The 20,569-nt window shown below is 46.4% G+C and overlaps 2 protein-coding genes across 2 annotated transcripts; both read right to left on the bottom strand.

The window, feature by feature from the left end:
• Window positions 1–1,998: 1,998 nt before the first annotated feature.
• On the bottom strand, window positions 1,999–5,951 carry LOC307051256 (protein FAM170A-like; the record flags this gene model as incomplete). The annotated part of the gene is made up of 3 exons (XM_079701583.1): window positions 1,999–2,624; window positions 3,406–3,546; window positions 5,882–5,951. Coding segments are annotated over 3 exons (837 nt in total), but the record flags the coding sequence as incomplete, so codon positions are not given.
• Window positions 5,952–9,689: 3,738 nt separating this feature from the next.
• On the bottom strand, window positions 9,690–19,698 carry LOC307051257 (protein FAM170A-like; the record flags this gene model as incomplete). The annotated part of the gene is made up of 5 exons (XM_079701584.1): window positions 9,690–9,846; window positions 10,910–10,999; window positions 15,530–16,364; window positions 17,146–17,286; window positions 19,629–19,698. 5 exons carry the CDS (start codon window positions 19,696–19,698, stop codon window positions 9,690–9,692), a joined length of 1,293 nt encoding a protein of 430 aa, XP_079557710.1.
• Window positions 19,699–20,569: the final 871 nt, after the last annotated feature.

Raw genomic sequence — 20,569 nt, forward strand, 5'->3', positions numbered from 1 at the left:
TTTTGGGCTGCATTGGGTCTTTGTTGCTGCTAGCGGGCGTTCTCTAGTTGCAGTGAGCGGGGGCTACTCTTGGCTGTGGTGCACGGGCTTTTCATTGCAGTGGCTTCTCTTGTTGTGGAGCACGGGCTCTAGGCACGCAGGCTTCCGTAGTTGTGGCACGTGGGCTCAGTAGTTGTGACACACGGGCTCTAGAGCGCAGGCTCAGTAGTTGTGGCACGCGGGTTTAGTTACTCCGTGGCACGTGGGATCTTCCCAGAACAGGGCTCGAACCCATGTCCCCTGCCTTCGCAGGCATATTCTTAACCACTGCGCCACCAGGGAAGCCCAATAATTCAGTTTTTTATAAAGAGAATATTCCTAATATTCTTCCAAAATTTTAAAAATATATAGTTGGATAACACTATGAAAAGTTAACTGATATATTTTTTTATTATTTCTCTTTGCTCCCTGGATTTTTTTCCCCCTGCAGTCAGCTAGGCACTCTGAGTTCACTGCATTAGGAAGGTAAAGACTCAGCAGAAATGAGGGAGAAAAAAAGAAAATTCTCAGCTTTGGAATGTTCAAAACAGAGGCCACAGTAGAACAGGTGAGAATTCTGTGCACAAAAAATAAATGTCGTCTCAAATGTAAAAAAGTATTCTCTGCACTGGGAGGCAGGAGAGGGAGGGAGGGAAGGACTGAAGGAGAGAGATCAGTGTGACCAGGGACATGGAGACTGTGCTTGAGGACGATAGGCCCAGGAAGAGAATCAGAATCTGGAGAAGATTCAGCCTGCACGCGATCATTGCCTCCAGCCAGCACCCTCATCTCAGACCTCGGGAAATTCAGAGAGAGAGTGGGAGTAAGTCAGGAGGGCCACGCGCATAGTCTGTGTGGCAGGGGTTGTGGCCATTCCCTATTTGTGAGAAGTCCCCAGCAATTTCCAGGCCTCCTTCTGGAAAATGCTGGCGGACGTCTCTAGTGCTTATGTGAAAGCTTGTTCACAAACCTTGAAAGATACAGATGTAGATGACTGATAGATAGATGCATAGATAGAAAAATGTAATTAACTCAAACATCCAGGAAAGGTTTGGAAAATGCCCTTTATTGCATATGATGTTCATATTGTCATATGATGTTAGACTGAGTGCCGGTCTCTTCATCCTCCTTCAGACCACGGCATTCTGTCTGCTACTATCCCGAGGGTCCTTTCTTCTCCCTGGAAGGGATAAAACAAATGAGGTAGAACAGGAAGAGACAAGCAGCACTACAAGCTCTGCTGGTCAGCATTACCCTCCAGCGTTGCCTTAATGCTCAGAGCCACACACACCACAGTGAGCTTGGCTCCAGATCAACGACCACGCAACGAAGGTTCTGGAACATTTCCATATCTCGGCGAACCTCATTTCCACGTGACTCTCTTTCATATTCCCCTTTGTCACAGAAGGCTAGGTACAGTGGTCCAGGTGAGATCTCAGCTCAGGCCAAAGGCTCTCAGACCTCAAAGTTCCGGTCCTGCAAGGGCCCCTGTCCTCTCTTGAGACCACTCCTGGCTCTCTCTGCCGAGAAGGAGCTGCTGGCAGTACATCCTCTAAGAGTTGAGGTCCATCGTGCAGACCCTGAGAAAACTCCTAGGAAAAGGGTCCACATTCTTGTTGAAGTCAACAGAGCTCAATTCCTTTGGAAGTGCTGGGTGTGTCCCAAGTTGATGCAACTGCAGAGCCATTAGGTAAACCAGCACATGTGTGCGGCCCCTTTCCTTAGACTCCTCTGGGCCCTCGTGACATAGGCTCAGAAGACTGCCAGCCTCAAGCCTTACCTCTTCCAAGGCCACACCGTCTCCAGGATCTTCTGTCCCATGAATCTCAGTTGCTGTGTGGAAATCAAAAGAGAGGAAAGACACTGCCTGCAGGGTCTCTTCGGGTTGGGGCCTTCTAGCTTCTCTTCCTCGTCCTCCTCGTCCTCCTCGTCCTCCTCGTCCTCCTCGTCCTCAGAGGTGGTCTTAGGTTCCACACTGCCCTCCCCCTCAGGGGTGCTCTCGGATTCCACATTGCCCATGCACTGGGCCATGTTGAGATGAAAGACACGGCAGCTGAAGCCCTCCAGGACGCCGAACTTCACGTGCTGCTGGAGGATCTCCAAGGTGGGGAAGACCCGGCAGCAGGCCATGCACCTGAAGCCGGTCTCCATGGTCACCATCCAGTCCGGTGTCTTGGCCCTGGGTGTCTCCTGGACTGCAGGTGACCCTGATGGGCTGCCTGGCTCTGCCCTTTCCTCATACTCTTTCTCCTCCCCAGTGGGCTCACTGTCAGACAGGAGGCTTTCGGTGGACACATCAGAAGAGGAGTCAGTGGCTAGTGTGCACACATCCTCAGGAAGGATCACTTCTTCTATCGTCAGCTGCTTTTGAGGCAACTCCAAGGGTTTCTTTGTCTTCCAGGAGACAGCTACACCCTTGTTCACTTGTACCTGCATGTAGTATATTTTCATGCCCCTTTCCTCTTTGTCTGGGTGCAGATCGTTCTTACAGGGTGAAGAGGGTGAGGAGGAGACACAGTGTGATGGGGGAGCGGTCTCTCCTTCTTCCTGATCCTGGGCTAGGGGTGCTGTAGGCTGGGCAGTGTCTCGATGTGATCTCTGCATTCCTGAAAAAGGAAATTAAAAACATAGTAACATGCATGGGCCGTGCCGGAAGCTGAGGGAGCAGGTGTGGTAGACGAGAGAGGGACATTTGCGTGACGTAGCTATGTCGTGAGCTTGGTGTCTGTTGGCCGTAGGACGGAGCAGTGTATCTGGTGTCATCTGTGGGCTTTTCATGTGCGTGTGGGGGGATACTGGAGCGGTGTCTGTATACAGGGTTGTGGAGTATGGTGGTGAGGGCTGTGGTATGTGAGGGATGCGGCTGGATGCGTGTACAACGAGGAGTGTGAGTTTGGGAATATCAGTGGTGCATTACTTGTGGAATGGGGCTGTGGTGCTTGGGGTTTATGTGTGCACTGAGAAGGGCTGTGCCTGGAGGGCGGATGTATGTGTGAGCTGTGTGGACCTGAGCTGGATGGTCCTGCTCTCAGGCTGGAGGTCTGTGATGCAGAACTCTGTCCTTCTCTGGAAGCAAAGGCAAGATAAACCCTACATTTTCCTCTGAAGATGCTTAATCTGGTCCCTCTTCCCTCCACCTCAAGCCCAGACCTTTCCGGCCCCTGCTCCTTGACTTCCCCACCATGGTAGTACCAGGATTCACACACACACCCCCAGACTCAGCTGGGATCCACGCCCTCGTAACATCTCAGCCATCCTGCCCAGGCTCCTCCACAGAGCCCTCATCACCTCTGATGACCCTGGGTTTCCTCTCAGCCTCCCTGGGATCTGTGTGCCTCCTGCCTCACAGCCAAGCACCCCCTCACCTGAGGAGCCCCGCGCCCTTACCAGCGTAGATGAGCTTGCGTGGAGAAGAAGCACAGGAGAAGTATGTAGAGGCAGAGGAGACCTCCCCTGCCCCTGGGCTGCAGCCTTGGGCCACCACAGTGGATCCAAGCTGAGGGGGATCCTCTTGTGACTTCGAGATTCCTGAGGGAGGAATGAAAGGCTCAGGGTGGGTTCATCAGTCCTCTGTACAAATATTTACCGAGTGTCTGGCACGTGTCAGGTGCAGTGAATACACACAGTTGAGAGTGTGGTTCCCAGTGGATACTCCAGTATTTAATTCAAATCAGTACTTACTCTGTCACTGTCTTGGTAATGTAGGCCTCGGTGGTGACTGTGAGTATGTGGGAAGAGTGAGTGATGTGTATCAGTTAAGTCTGTGGTAAGTGTGGGGTTGGCATGGGGAGCACAGTGCAGATGTGTCTTATCTGTGTCTGTGGCCTTTGTGTGCATGGTTTCTGTTCACAAGTCAGGAATTCTGGGACATGTAACTTTTCCTCATTACATGGTATGGCTTGTATTTATGGTGTGTGTTCATTCATTCATTCTCCAGGTTTCAGTAAGCAGCTACTCCTGTGTATCCGGCACTCTTGCATTGTTCTAGTCTCTGGTAATGCTGCATATTCTAGTAGAGGAAGACACACACTAAACAAAAATACAATAAATATATAATACCTGAGCTGGTGGTAAGTATATAAGGGTTGCCAGACTAAGCGAAGAAAAATACAGGGCACCCAGTTAAATTTCAGTTTCAGATAAACCCAGAATAATTTTTTCGTGTAAGTATTCCCATGCAGTATTTGGTCTTACTTATTTTTAGTGTAAGTATGGCCCATACAATATTTGGGACATACTGATACTGAAAAATTACTTGTTGTTTATCTGGAATTCAAATTGAACTGGATAGCCCATATTTTATCTGGCAACCCTGACATGGGTTAGTGAGACTGTGGTTTACTGTGGTTTGTACAAAGCGGGTCTGGCATTACTCAAGAATGTGTTACAAGTGTGGTGTGTATGACACGTGACTGGTTATTATAGAGGTATTTAGCAATGGCTGAAGTTAGCTGTGTTTGTGCGAGAGTTGAGGAGATACACACACATATATATATATATAGAGAGAGAGTGTGTGTGTGTGTGTCCTATATATATAGTGTGTGTGTCTATATACATATCTCATCTCCAGCGTTTGGTGTTGGAGGAGAGGATTGTGATACAGGTGGGTTGTATGAGAAGGTAGTACAGGAGGGATGCGTGTATATACCTACATGTGCTGTGTGTGGTTTAATACGGAAGTTATATATGGGGTGTGTGATATTTTTGCTGTATCAGAGTGTACATGGGTGTATGAGTTACTGTCTCATAAAACACCCCTAACAAGAATTCTGTATACACTCTTACGTACGCCGAGTGTCACCCAGGTCCAGACAGGGTGACAAGAACTTTACCACGCAGAGTTTATATCTGATAAGCACTCTACCCCCATTCATCCTGCTCTCCTCTGTACTACCACACACACACACACACACACACACACACACACACACACACACACAGGAACATAGCGAAAAATATTCTGAATGGTCAGGGGCAGTCATTGCCTTCCCCAGTCTGTCCCAGCCACTGCCTGAAAATCTGCCTGCTGTGTAGACCTCCATTCCCAGGGCCCATCCTACAGTCTCCAGGGCCCTGGGCCTGGTAGGAGCTACTGGGCTCTAATCTGGGGCAGAGACCTCTAGCTGGAACTCTGGTGTGACCACCCCCTCCCAGGGCAAGCTACTCGCCTACATTTAATGCACGCAGGCACCACGTGGCCCGTGGCTCTCAGAGCTCCCCGCAGGACCCTGAGGACATTTCTCATCCCCGCCCACGCGGTCTCATTCTCTGGAAAGCCCTTCCCTTCCCTTGGTCTCCTTTGGGAAATTGTTCCTGTTGAAGGAATAAAACCTCCTTGCTTTCAATATGACACCATCCCTAGGCAAACAATCGTCTTTCGAACTGCATTCCACTTGTCAAGATATTTTTCAACAGGGCCTTCAACTCATGGGGCTTCTCTTTCCACTTTGGTAAAAGAGGCCAAGCAACTCATGGGTCTCTCTCAGCATCCTTGCATCCTTCACATCCCCCACCTCATGACCCCAGGAAAAGATCCAAGAGAATAAGAGAGAAATCGGGGACTGAGAAAAGCTGCACCTCTAGGCAGGATGCAGCCTGCTGTGAGTCCGACAAAGCTCCAGGCCCGGCTGCCCCAGGAGAGAGTCCTCAGACCAGCGGAGCTGACCTCCCATCTCCCAGGGGCATCTGGCCGTTCTGTGCCGTCTCGCACCACAGGGACGCTCCGGATGGATACGGCAGCATCAGTGAGACAAGGTCTCTCGCTCCCTGCTTCACAGGTGACACGTTCTCAGTCCCCCGCTTCCTAGAGAAGGTTCAGTTTGGCAGAAACCCATGTGCCCCAGACAAGTTGCCCCCCACATACCTCCTCCGTTCTCGGCAGTTTCCTGGGACTCTTCATTTTCCAGATGTTTCCTCTTTTGTCGCCGTTTCATCGTACCAACTAGAAGTCTCCCTTAGGAGATGCCTCAAGAGATGTCCAACTCCTCCTCTCCCCTACAGGTTGGCCCTTCTTGGCTCTTGGGAAGTCCGTTGAAATGATTCAATACAAATAAAAATAGTCAAGTCTCCTAAATGGCTGAAAAACTTGTACCACTTAGTGAACCAGCAGTGCTGCCTAGTGCTCACCAGGGCTGTTAAGTTTGCAAGGTTGCCAGGCGCACAGCAGGATTCTGTGACCTCAATGATGACATCAGAGCATTCTGTGGACCTAGGTTCAGCACAGTCTCTGCAATAGCACAGGCCCCGTTTTCAAGAACAATTCCTGTTTCCCAGCCGAACCTTTCCCATGAAAGGGAAAGGTTCATACCATATCTATTATAAATTGTATCATACCATATCTATTATAAAATGAACATTTTTTTTAATTTATTTTTTATTTTTTTATTTTTTATTGCTTTATAACAAATTTAATCAGTTATACATATACATATGTTCCCATATCCCCTCCCTTTTGCGTCTCCCTCCCACCCTCCCTATCCCACCCCTCCAGGCGCTCACAAAGCACCGAGCTGATCTCCCTGTGCTATGCGGCTGCTTCCCACTAGCTATCTACCTTACGTTTGGTAGTGTATATATGTCCATGCCGCTCTTTCACTTTGTCACAGCTTACCCTTCCCCCTCCCCATATCCTCAAGTCCATTCTCTAGTAGGTCTGTGTCTTTATTCCTGTCTTACCCCTATGTTCTTCATGACATTTTTTTTTTCTTAAATTCCATATATATGTGTCAGCATACAGTATTTGTCTTTCTCTTTCTGACTTACTTCACTCTGTATGACAGACTCTAGGTCCATCCACCTCATTACAAATAGCTCAATTTCATTTCTTTTTATGGCTGAGTAATATTCCATTGTATATATGTGCCACATCTTCTTTACCCATTCATCCGATGATGGACACTTAGGTTGTTTCCATCTCTGGGCTATTGTAAATAGGGCTGCTATGAACATTTTGGTACATGTCTCTTTTTGAATTATGGTTTTCTCAGGGTATATGCCCAGCAGTGGGATTGCTGGGTCATATGGTAGTTCTATTTGTAGTTTCTTAAGGAACCTCCATACCGTTCTCCATAGTGGCTGTACCAATTCACATTCCCACCAGCAGTGCAAGAGTGTTCCCTTTTTTCCACACCCTCTCCAGCATTTATTGTTTCTAGATTTTTTGATGATGGCCATTCTGACTGGTGTGAGATGATATCTCATTGTAGTTTTGATTTGCATTTCTCTAATGAGTAAAGATGTTGAGCATCCTTTCATGTGTTTGTTGGCAGTCTGTATATCTTCTGTGGAGAAATGTCTATTTAGGTCTTCTGCCCATTTTTGGATTGGGCTGTTTGTCTTTTTGTTATTGAGCTGCATGAGCTGCTTATAAATTTTGGAGATTAATCCTTTGTCAGTTGCTTCATTTGCAAATATTTTCTCCCATTCTGAGGGTTGTCTTTTGGTCTTGTTTATGGTTTCCTTTGCTGTGCAAAAGCTTTTAAGTTTCATTAGGTCCCATGTGTTTATTTTTGTCTTTATTTCCATTTCTCTAGGAGGTGGGTCCAAAAGGATCTTGCTGTGATTTATGTCATAGAGTGTTCTACCTATGTTTTCCTCTAAGAGTTTGATAGTGTCTGGCCTTACATTTAGGTCTTTAATCCATTTTGAGCTTATTTTTGTGTATGGTGTTAGGGAGTGATCTAATCTCATACTTTTACATGTCCCTATCCAGTTTTCCCAGCACCACTGTCCTTTCTCCACTGTACATTCCTGCCTCCTTTATCAAAGATAAGGTGACCATATGTCCGTGGGTTTATCTCTGGGCTTTCTATCCTGTTCCATGGATCTATCTTTCTGTTTTTGTGCCAGTACCATACTGTCTTGATTACTGTAGCTTTGTAGTATAGTCTGAAGTCAGGGAGCCTGATTCCTCCAGCTCCATTTTTCGTTCTCAAGATTGCTTTGGCTATTCGGGGTCTTTTGTGTTTCCATACAAATTGTGAAATTTTTTGCTCTAGTTTTGTGAAAAATGCCAGTGGTAGTTTGATAGGGATTGCATTGAATCTGTAGACTGCTTTGGGTAGTAGAGTCATTTTCACAATGTTGATTCTTCCAATCCAAGAACATGGTATATCTCTCCATCTATTTGTATCATCTTTAATTTCTTTCATCAGTGTCTTATAATTTTCTGCATACAGGTCTTTTGTCTCCTTAGGTAGGTTTATTCCTAGATATAAAATGAACACTTTGATTGGAGATCTTTTAATGTCTTTTATATAGAGATTTAATATTAATATTTTAAATGGTCTCCAGTTTCCCTGTGGATTATTGACATTTTAAACTCTGCGCTTCCATTTTCCCTCAATACCTGTAATTTTGTCACGGCTATTTCTGTACTTAAAGATGAGGAACTATATAATTGATTTCTTCATTTTTTTCCCATCTCTTTCCAAGGTACTGAATTTGATTGTGTCTTACGAATTAGTGAAAAATGCTAGTCCTTGAGTCAGGACATTGGGCCCTTTACCAAGTCACTCAACCTGTCTGGGCTTCAGCTTCTGTCTGTGCTATCGAGAAGCTTGGCCAAGCTGACTTTTCAAATGCTGTGTTTCTTTGATTCACTCTCACTTACTGACCTGCTACTTAAGAAGAGGGCCTGTTCTCATAAAGTAAGAACAGTCGTTTTCTAATCCTTGGGTTGGGCGGAGTTTAAGTGGTCGTACTCAGTTTGTTAGTTATATTTACTTTTACGTATGCTTAGCTCTAAATAATTTATATGGCTCTTGTGACTATTTTTAGATCTTCTTTTTTTCTTATTTTCTTTTACAGTTTCTAATTTGTTATCGCCAGTGTAGAGGAGCCTGATTGATTTTTAAAATTTATTGATCTTGTATCTGTCTGCCTTGTTGAACCGTCTTATTAGTTCCTGCTAGTTTATCTGTGGGTTCTTTTGGGTTTCCTACATAAATGAACATATTAAATGTAAATAATGTGTTCTTTGGATAAAGTTTATTTTCTTGCATCTCTATATATAGAAGCAATATGTTGAATTGATTTAAATATTTAAATACTTACATACCTGTTATCATACTCTAAGATTCTTTATCTTATTTTCTTTCAATCAATATTATCTTTTCAAGATTTATCCACATCAGTCCATATAGATCTAGGTCTTTGATTTTTGACTGTTTGATATTATTTCATCACATGCGTATAGCATCATTTATTTTCCATTCAAGCATTATTGGACAATTGGATTGTTTCCCTCCCTTCTCTAGAACAAACAACGTTTCCTAGAATATCCCTGAAGATGTCTGACAGTCGAGAAGGGCCAGGCTCCCCGAAGATTCCTACTTGCTTTTAGCCACCTTCCAACAGGCCATCTCCAGCCAGCAATTTGAAGCACAGATGAAATGAAAACTCCCCCAAGTGTGGAGATCTTCGGAGCTTCCTAGAAGGTGGGAGGTTAATGATAGGCATCCTGCTGGGATCCCAGGGGAGTCTGAGCTGGCCTGAAGCTGATCTTCCTCCTCCACCTCTCAAGAGAAATGTGGAGGAAAGAAGACTTCAAAAACTGTGAGTAGGCAGAGGGAGAGAGATTGGGGGCCGAAGCTGCAGCTGAGGTCTTGGAGTGGGCTGTGAGGACGCAGAGCCTCTAGAGAGCCAGGCTCTGCCTTCTGAGCACTTCTCCCCTAAGGCTGCTCATCATTCAGGTGATAGCAGGCATATACAGCCGACTCGGCCCACACTGTCACAGAAAGCCTTATCAGGATCTCTTCGTCTTCATACACTCTTGTGTCTGTTACTTGGTTATTGCCTTTGGTACTCCACTGATGTGAACCACAGCCGCTAGGGGATGGAGGACACTAGTGACCCATCTTGCTCTGTGGCCTCAGTCCACAGCTTGAGGGTAAGGGAAGAGGCCAAATGAAGGTCAAGAAGGAAAGATGGAGTTTGAAGAGAAGACCTGAGTTAAGGGTGTCTTCTCAAGTCTTGATGAATGAAATGTAGCTCCAGTACCTGAAGTCCTGCTTGTTCTCAAGGCTGACCACGGGGCTGGGTGCACTCAGTGAAGGAACCGTATACACTTAGTATTTCATTGCTTGCTCACACTTGCCCTCCTCTGATACACACTCTGCAAGACTGATGTTCCCCTGAAACAACTTTCCACCTGCCACTGTCATCCCATGAATATTTGCTTCCCCTTCCTAGTGTCCCCCTAGAATGCTATTGCAGCCAATTCATAATTCGATAATCATGCTTCTTACCGTAGTCTCAGCAACTTCTGATAAATTTTAGTCACTTCATTCCATAGTCTTCACACGTCAATAATCTTCCTTAACTTCCTAGCTGCAGGTTAACCCATTCGGAATCATTTCTTTTTCTTTCTCTTCTTTGGCAAATCCTTTCTATCTTTTAAGGTCCTTTTCTTGTCTCTCTACCATCCTGCCTTCCTGAACTTTTTTTTTTTCCATTTAAGTAACCTTTCAATCTCCTTCCCCAATTTCCTCATAAACATTTAGAGTTTATTCCTCACAAGTTAGACAGAGGTTTATGAGTGGCCAGGCATAATGGACTCAGAATGAGTTGGCACCCCCGAGGTACCTGTTTTGCTGGGGAGCCACAGGTGAAGGGCTGGCTGCTGGACACATGTTTGCATGGAGTCAGGCTGAGTGGCCTCAGGGTGTTTGCTCTGCACTTGTGTGTGTTTCTCCCTAGTTGGTTTCCTTGTCCAGCCACCTCTGACCTCCCTCCATCCAGCCCAGGGCATCCTTCTCATCACAGGGGTAGGATGTTTGTCTCGTTTTCCATCACATCCTTTCCCCAAAGTTTGGTTGTGAGTTGTTCCCATTCCAAAGACCTTTCCTCTTTGAAGAGAAAAGAGAAAATCTTTTCTCTCCTTTTCTCTCACTTCACTTCTGCTCTATTATCTCCTCCGTCCAGAATGGCCCACTGACTCAAATGGGTGTAGATCCGAAGATGGCAAGAAATGCCAGCAATTCTGAAATAATAATACGGATGTATCAGGAAAACTTGAAAAACTTTTATCCCGCCACATTAAAAAAAATTGCACTTCCAGTGTATTCAAAGTCTCAGTGTAGAAACACAAATGATGTAGAAATTGAATGACACTCAAGTTTTTCTTTCCTCCTTTCCTGATTTATTCTAATCCTCAAAGTTAACATGATTAACTATCTGTTATGTAAACTTTCAGACATTTTCTACGCATGCACACTTTACTTTTATTCACATAAGAGTGTGAACTAGGTCACTTTCAACACGCTGTGATTCTGTGATTCACTCCCACCGAGTCATCCACTGATAAAGTAATCTGTTTCATGGAGAAATATTTCCAATAGCTAATAGCCAATGTCTGTGGAGTGCTTACTCTGTGTCGGTTTCTTCTAACTACTTTACAGATAATTTGTACAACATACCCATGGACTAGGTACAATTATAACCCCCAAGGGACAGAAAAGTGCAGATAAGTACCAATAAATACAGAGGCCAAGTGACTTGCACAAGACACTGGAGCAAAGCAAAATCCCTGCCTCTGTAATGATTTTGCTCTATTGCCTCTGTCTGGGAGGCTTGATGATTTTGCAACTAAAACCTTAAATACCATGTTACATTTTTATATCTCTGACAAAAGCGTGGGGCTGTGATACGGGGTAACTAACCTGACGACTTTTGAAAACCCTTATGCACCTGGATGAAAGTAAGCCAGGGACTGTAAGCTATAGATTTAAGATTTCCTACCAACTTTTAAAAATAGCTTCTGAATGCAATTTATGTAATGTCAAGGCTAGGATGTAGTCCAAATAGTAACAGAAAAATGGAGATCTGTAGAAAAATACTTAAAGTTGACAAGTATTGGGAGTGTAGTATTTTTGGGGCCAGCGTGTAGACCACAGGAAAACTTGCTGTTTCCATCCCAAAGGGAAGAGCTCTGTATTGCAACTGCCAAGGTCCCTGGGGCAGCAAGTGTGCTCACTGCTTAGTAAAGAAGCATCCTCAGTTTGATAGAATCATATGGGAGCCTTACATTTGGTTAGCAGGTTCTACATTCTTGATGTAATAATATTTTCAGGGTGTGGGAGGGTATCAAGCTATGAAAATACCCTTGGAGAGATTTGCTTATTAAGTTTGGCTTTTTCAATCTCCCTAATACTTCTTTACTGAACACCGGGAGGTTTCCTTCACTTTTCAGAATCATGTTGTTTCTCCCTTGTCGAATGAACTTCCAAATACTTTTGGATGAGCTATTAAGTTTGGAAAAAAATAAACATGTCTTCAAAATAAGGAAGATGATAACAATGACAAGTAGAGAAGGCTCTAAAATGGAGAATATACTCCATTATAGCCAATTAATGGGAGTGGGAAGCTCGTGCTCACTGTCCAGGACATAGAACTAAAAGCTGAGGAGGAGCTGAGGCATCTCTTGGATCTCTATAAGCCTCCATCATTTCTGCTGAGTAGGGTTGACAGATAAAATATAGGCTGTTGAGTTAAATATGAATGTCAGAAAAACAACGAGTACATTTTGAAGATAAGTATGCCCCAAATAGTACATAGGATCTACTTATACTAAAAGTGATGACTTATTATTCATGTGAAGTTCAAGTTTAACTGGGTATCCTGTATTTTTATTTAGTAAATCTGACAGCCCTACTGATGATCCACAATGGAGGCAGTTCAGGAGCGGTACATGCTGGCTCTCGGACAGTCAGAAATGGCTTCAGCAGATCCAGGTACAGTATGAAATTCTTTTTGGATGTAGCTCAGAAGCCATGGCCAGCCCTTGACTGCAAGTACTGCCTCGGGTTTCCCTGAGGTGGGGTAAACCTTCCTCTTAATGGCCTTTTGGTAAGTCTGGAAGACCATATCCAAGGGGAGCCCCAAAGTCAGTTTCATCCTCACAACCATGTTTCCAATTCCTGGAATTGGCTGCATGTGACTCCCAAGAGATGAGGAGGTTTGTGAAAATTGGGAGTGTCATAGCTTGAACCCTTTGTAGGTAAAGTTTTAGTGTTCTGAGAGTTTTAACAGGAGCAATGTGAAAGACTCCAGGTCCCCAGGTAGATAGAAATAATCTTGTTCTACTTCTGTGTATGGGACAAGTCTCTAATAGTTCACAGAGCAAATATCTGGTCTTAGAAAGAGTGATCCAAGCTTGGATGTTTCTGGTGACAAGGCAAGGTCGTGAGTTTGAAGTTCACCTTTTATGGTTGAGGAGACAATAAAGTTGTCAGAAGGGCAATCATGGAGGAGACGTTGGCTTCATCCATTGTGCAGGCTTGTATATGTGGTTCTATCTAGATTGTGTTTCAAAGGTGGAGCTTGTTTACAGTTACGAACATTCTCTGACGTGCTTTTTGGCCCTTCATTCCCAGAGCAAGAGCAGTGCCGAGGCTCTAGAAATGCCATGGATATTCTGAGCTGTCAGTGGCATTTCCCAGGTACTGTTCCCTTGGTGCTGCTCCTTGAAATGTCCAAAGGGATTATCATCTGTTTTGTGGCCGGTCCTAGCATTGTGAAAGGAAGCTGCTGCTCCGGGCTCAGAGGATTTGGGCTGTGGTGGGAGGAGTAGTAGTACTACGACTATAAATTGTATCACAGCATATCTATTCCAGCTTGAGAGTGGGGTTCGGGGGTTATGAAGGGGGACTTTTATTGTACTTTTATACATTGTCCCCTTGAAAATAATTCAATTTTTAAAAATTAATTAATTTATTTTGGGCTGCATTGGGTCTTTGTTGCTGCTAGCGGGCGTTCTCTAGTTGCAGTGAGCGGGGGCTACTCTTGGCTGTGGTGCACGGGCTTTTCATTGCAGTGGCTTCTCTTGTTGTGGAGCACGGGCTCTAGGCACGCAGGCTTCCGTAGTTGTGGCACGTGGGCTCAGTAGTTGTGACACACGGGCTCTAGAGCGCAGGCTCAGTAGTTGTGGCACGCGGGCTTAGTTACTCCGTGGCACGTGGGATCTTCCCAGAACAGGGCTCGAACCCATGTCCCCTGCCTTCGCAGGCATATTCTTAACCACTGCGCCACCAGGGAAGCCCAATAATTCAGTTTTTTATAAAGAGAATATTCCTAATATTCTTCCAAAATTTTAAAAATATATAGTTGGATAACACTATGAAAAGTTAACTGATATATTTTTTTATTATTTCTCTTTGCTCCCTGGATTTTTTTCCCCCTCCAGTCAGCTAGGCACTCTGAGTTCACTGCATTAGGAAGGTAAAGACTCAGCAGAAATGAGGGAGAAAAAAAGAAAATTCTCAGCTTTGGAATGTTCAAAACAGAGGCCACAGTAGAACAGGTGAGAATTCTGTGCACAAAAAATAAATGTCGTCTCAAATGTAGAAAAGTATTCTCTGCACTGGGAGGCAGGAGAGGGAGGGAGGGAAGGACTGAAGGAGAGAGATCAGTGTGACCAGGGACATGGAGACTGTGCTTGAGGACGATAGGCCCAGGAAGAGAATCAGAATCTGGAGAAGATTCAGCCTGCACGCGGTCATTGCCTCCAGCCAGCACCCTCATCTCAGACCTCGGGAAATTCAGAGAGAGAGTGGGAGTAAGTCAGGAGGGCCACGCGCATAGGCTGTGTGGCAGGGGTTGTGGCCATTCCCTATTTGTGAGAAGTCCCCAGCAATTTCCAGGCCTCCTTCTGGAAAATGGTGGCGGACGTCTCTAGCGCTTACGTGAAAGCTTGTTCACAAACCTTGAAAGATACAGATGTAGATGACTGATAGATAGATGCATAGATAGAAAAATGTAATTAACTCAAACATCCAGGAAAGGTTTGGAAAATGCCCTTTATTGCATAGGACGTTCCTATTGTCATATGATGTTAGACTGAGTGCCGGTCCCTTCATCCTCCTTCAGACCACGGCATTCTGTCTGCTACTATCCCGAGGGTCCTTTCTTCTCCCTGGAAGGGATAAAACAAATGAGGTAGAACAGGAAGAAACAAGAAGCACTACAAGCTCTGCTGGTCAGGGTTACCCTCCATCGTTGCCTTAACGCTCACAGCCACACACACCACAGTGAGCTTGGCTCCAGATCAACGACCACGCAACGAAGGTTCTGGAACATTTCCATATCTCGGCGAACCTCATTTCCACGTGACTCTCTTTCATATTCCCCTTTGTCACAGAAGGCTAGGTACAGTGGTCCGGGTGAGATCTCAGCTCAGGCCAAAGGCTCTCAGACCTCAAAGTTCCGGTCCTGCAAGGGCCCCTGTCCTCTCTTGAGACCACTCCTGGCTCTCTCTGCCGAGAAGGAGCTGCTGGCAGTACATCCTCTAAGAGTTGAGGTCCATCGTGCAGACCCTGAGAAAACTCCTAGGAAAAGGGTCCACATTCTTGTTGAAGTCAACAGAGCTCAATTCCTTTGGAAGTGCTGGGTGTGTCCCAAGTTGATGCAACTGCAGAGCCATTAGGTCAACCAGCACATGTGTGCGGCCCCTTCCCTTAGACTCCTCTGGGCCCTCGTGACATAGGCTCAGAAGACTGCCAGCCTCAAGCCTTACCTCTTCCAAGGCCACACCGTCTCCAGGATCTTCTGTCCCATGAATCTCAGTTGCTGTGTGGAAATCAAAAGAGAGGAAAGACACTGCCTGCAGGGTCTCTTCGGGTTGGGGCCTTCTAGCTTCTCTTCCTCGTCCTCCTCGTCCTCCTCGTCCTCCTCATCCTCCTCGTCCTCCTCGTCCTCAGAGGTGGTCTTAGGTTCCACACTGCCCTCCTCCTCATGGGTGCTCTCGGATTCCACATTGCCCATGCACTGGGCCATGTTGAGATGAAAGACACGGCAGCTGAAGCCCTCCAGGACGCCGAACTTCACGTGCTGCTGGAGGATCTCCAAGGTGGGGAAGACCCGGCAGCAGGCCATGCACCTGAAGCCGGTCTCCATGGTCACCATCCAGTCCGGTGTCTTGGCCCTGGGTGTCTCCTGGACTGCAGGTGACCCTGATGGGCTGCCTGGCTCTGCCCTTTCCTCATACTCTTTCTCCTCCCCAGTGGGCTCACTGTCCGACAGGAGGCTTTCGGTGGACACATCAGAAGAGGAGTCAGTGGCTAGTGTGCACACATCCTCAGGAAGGATCACTTCTTCTATCGTCAGCTGCTTTTGAGGCAACTCCAAGGGTTTCTTTGTCTTCCAGGAGACAGCTACACCCTTGTTCACTTGTACCTGCATGTAGTATATTTTCATGCCCCTTTCCTCTTTGTCTGGGTGCAGATCGTTCTTACAGGGTGAAGAGGGTGAGGAGGAGACACAGTGTGATGGGGGAGCGGTCTCTCCTTCTTCCTGATCCTGGGCTAGGGGTGCTGTAGGCTGGGCAGTGTCTCGATGTGATCTCTGCATTCCTGAAAAAGGAAATTAAAAACATAGTAACATGCATGGGCCGTGCCGGAAGCTGAGGGAGCAGGTGTGGTAGACGAGAGAGGGACATTTGCGTGACGTAGCTATGTCGTGAGCTTGGTGTCTGTTGGCCGTAGGACGGAGCAGTGTATCTGGTGTCATCTGTGGGCTTTTCATGTGCGTGTGGGGGGATACTGGAGCGGTGTCTGTATACAGGGTTGTGGAGTATGGTGGTGAGGGCTGTGGTATGTGAGGGATGCGGCTGGATGCGTGTACAACGAGGAGTGTGAGTTTGGGAATATCAGTGGTGCATTACTTGTGGAATGGGGCTGTGGTGCTTGGGGTTTATGTGTGCACTGAGAAGGGCTGTGCCTGGAGGGCGGATGTATGTGTGAGCTGTGTGGACCTGAGCTGGATGGTCCTGCTCTCAGGCTGGAGGTCTGTGATGCAGAACTCTGTCCTTCTCTGGAAGCAAAGGCAAGATAAACCCTACATTTTCCTCTGAAGATGCTTAATCTGGTCCCTCTTCCCTCCACCTCAAGCCCAGACCTTTCCGGCCCCTGCTCCTTGACTTCCCCACCATGGTAGTACCAGGATTCACACACACACCCCCAGACTCAGCTGGGATCCACGCCCTCGTAACATCTCAGCCATCCTGCCCAGGCTCCTCCACAGAGCCCTCATCACCTCTGATGACCCTGGGTTTCCTCTCAGCCTCCCTGGGATCTGTGTGCCTCCTGCCTCACAGCCAAGCACCCCCTCACCTGAGGAGCCCCGCGCCCTTACCAGCGTAGATGAGCTTGCGTGGAGAAGAAGCACAGGAGAAGTATGTAGAGGCAGAGGAGACCTCCCCTGCCCCTGGGCTGCAGCCTTGGGCCACCACAGTGGATCCAAGCTGAGGGGGATCCTCTTGTGACTTCGAGATTCCTGAGGGAGGAATGAAAGGCTCAGGGTGGGTTCATCAGTCCTCTGTACAAATATTTACCGAGTGTCTGGCACGTGTCAGGTGCAGTGAATACACACAGTTGAGAGTGTGGTTCCCAGTGGATACTCCAGTATTTAATTCAAATCAGTACTTACTCTGTCACTGTCTTGGTAATGTAGGCCTCGGTGGTGACTGTGAGTATGTGGGAAGAGTGAGTGATGTGTATCAGTTAAGTCTGTGGTAAGTGTGGGGTTGGCATGGGGAGCACAGTGCAGATGTGTCTTATCTGTGTCTGTGGCCTTTGTGTGCATGGTTTCTGTTCACAAGTCAGGAATTCTGGGACATGTAACTTTTCCTCATTACATGGTATGGCTTGTATTTATGGTGTGTGTTCATTCATTCATTCTCCAGGTTTCAGTAAGCAGCTACTCCTGTGTATCCGGCACTCTTGCATTGTTCTAGTCTCTGGTAATGCTGCATATTCTAGTAGAGGAAGACACACACTAAACAAAAATACAATAAATATATAATACCTGAGCTGGTGGTAAGTATATAAGGGTTGCCAGACTAAGCGAAGAAAAATACAGGGCACCCAGTTAAATTTCAGTTTCAGATAAACCCAGAATAATTTTTTCGTGTAAGTATTCCCATGCAGTATTTGGTCTTACTTATTTTTAGTGTAAGTATGGCCCATACAATATTTGGGACATACTGATACTGAAAAATTACTTGTTGTTTATCTGGAATTCAAATTGAACTGGATAGCCCATATTTTATCTGGCAACCCTGACATGGGTTAGTGAGACTGTGGTTTACTGTGGTTTGTACAAAGCGGGTCTGGCATTACTCAAGAATGTGTTACAAGTGTGGTGTGTATGACACGTGACTGGTTCTTATAGAGGTATTTAGCGATGGCTGAAGTTAGCTGTGTTTGTGCGAGAGTTGAGGAGATACACACACACACATATATATATATATATATATATATATATAGTGTGTGTGTGTGTGTTTCCTATATATATAGTGTGTGTGTCTATATACATATCTCATCTCCAGCGTTTGGTGTTGGAGGAGAGGATTGTGATACAGGTGGGTTGTATGAGAAGGTAGTACAGGAGGGATGCGTGTATATACCTACATGTGCTGTGTGTGGTTTAATACGGAAGTTATATATGGGGTGTGTGATATTTTTGCTGTATCAGAGTGTACATGGGTGTATGAGTTACTGTCTCATAAAACACCCCTAACAAGAATTCTGTATACACTCTTACGTACGCCGAGTGTCACCCAGGTCCAGACAGGGTGACAAGAACTTTACCACGCAGAGTTTATATCTGATAAGCACTCTACCCCCATTCATCCTGCTCTTCTCTGTACTACCACACACACACACACACACACACACACACACACACACACACAGGAAAATAGCGAAAAATATTCTGAATGGTCAGGGGCAGTCATTGCCTTCCCCAGCCTGTCCCAGCCACTGCCTGAAAATCTGCGTGCTGTGTAGACCTCCATTCCCAGGGCCCATCCTACAGTCTCCAGGGCCCTGGGCCTGGTAGGAGCTACTGGGCTCTAATCTGGGGCAGAGACCTCTAGCTGGAACTCTGGTGTGACCACCCCCTCCCAGGGCAAGCTACTCGCCTACATTTAATGCACGCAGGCACCACGTGGCCCGTGGCTCTCAGAGCTCCCCGCAGGACCCTGAGGACATTTCTCATCCCCGCCCACGCGGTCTCATTCTCTGGAAAGCCCTTCCCTTCCCTTGGTCTCCTTTGGGAAATTGTTCCTGTTGAAGGAATAAAACCTCCTTGCTTTCAATATGACACCATCCCTAGGCAAACAATCGTCTTTCGAACTGCATTCCACTTGTCAAGATATTTTTCAACAGGGCCTTCAACTCATGGGGCTTCTCTTTCCACTTTGGTAAAAGAGGCCAAGCAACTCATGGGTCTCTCTCAGCATCCTTGCATCCTTCACATCCCCCACCTCATGACCCCAGGAAAAGATCCAAGAGAATAAGAGAGAAATCGGGGACTGAGAAAAGCTGCACCTCTAGGCAGGATGCAGCCTGCTGTGAGTCCGACAAAGCTCCAGGCCCGGCAGCCCCGGAGAGAGTCCTCAGACCAGCGGAGCTGACCTCCCATCTCCCAGGGGCATCTGGCCGTTCTGTGCCGTCTCGCACCACAGGGACGCTCCGGATGGATACGGCAGCATCAGTGAGACAAGGTCTCTCGCTCCCTGCTTCACAGGTGACACGTTCTCAGTCCCCCGCTTCCTAGAGAAGGTTCAGTTTGGCAGAAACCCATGTGCCCCAGACAAGTTGCCCCCCACATACCTCCTCCGTTCTCGGCAGTTTCCTGGGACTCTTCATTTTCCAGATGTTTCCTCTTTTGTCGCCGTTTCATCGTACCAACTAGAAGTCTCCCTTAGGAGATGCCTCAAGAGATGTCCAACTCCTCCTCTCCCCTACAGGTTGGCCCTTCTTGGCTCTTGGGAAGTCCGTTGAAATGATTCAATACAAATAAAAATAGTCAAGTCTCCTAAATGGCTGAAAAACTTGTACCACTTAGTGAACCAGCAGTGCTGCCTAGTGCTCACCAGGGCTGTTAAGTTTGCAAGGTTGCCAGGCGCACAGCAGGATTCTGTGACCTCAATGATGACATCAGAGCATTCTGTGGACCTAGGTTCAGCACAGTCTCTGCAATAGCACAGGCCCCGTTTTCAAGAACAATTCCTGTTTCCCAGCCGAACCTTTCCCATGAAAGGGAAAGGTTCATACCATATCTATTATAAATTGTATCATACCATATCTATTATAAAATGAACATTTTTTTTAATTTATTTTTTATTTTTTTATTTTTTTTTTTGCTTTATAACAAATTTAATCAGTTATACATATACATATGTTCCCATATCCCCTCCCTTTTGCGTCTCCCTCCCACCCTCCCTATCCCACCCCTCCAGGCGCTCACAAAGCACCGAGCTGATCTCCCTGTGCTATGCGGCTGCTTCCCACTAGCTATCTACCTTACGTTTGGTAGTGTATATATGTCCATGCCGCTCTTTCACTTTGTCACAGCTTACCCTTCCCCCTCCCCATATCCTCAAGTCCATTCTCTAGTAGGTCTGTGTCTTTATTCCTGTCTTACCCCTATGTTCTTCATGACATTTTTTTTTTCTTAAATTCCATATATATGTGTCAGCATACAGTATTTGTCTTTCTCTTTCTGACTTACTTCACTCTGTATGACAGACTCTAGGTCCATCCACCTCATT

Source organism: Hyperoodon ampullatus (genome assembly GCF_949752795.1).
Source record: "Hyperoodon ampullatus genome assembly, chromosome: 4".
Classification (NCBI taxonomy): Eukaryota; Metazoa; Chordata; class Mammalia; order Artiodactyla; family Ziphiidae; genus Hyperoodon; species Hyperoodon ampullatus.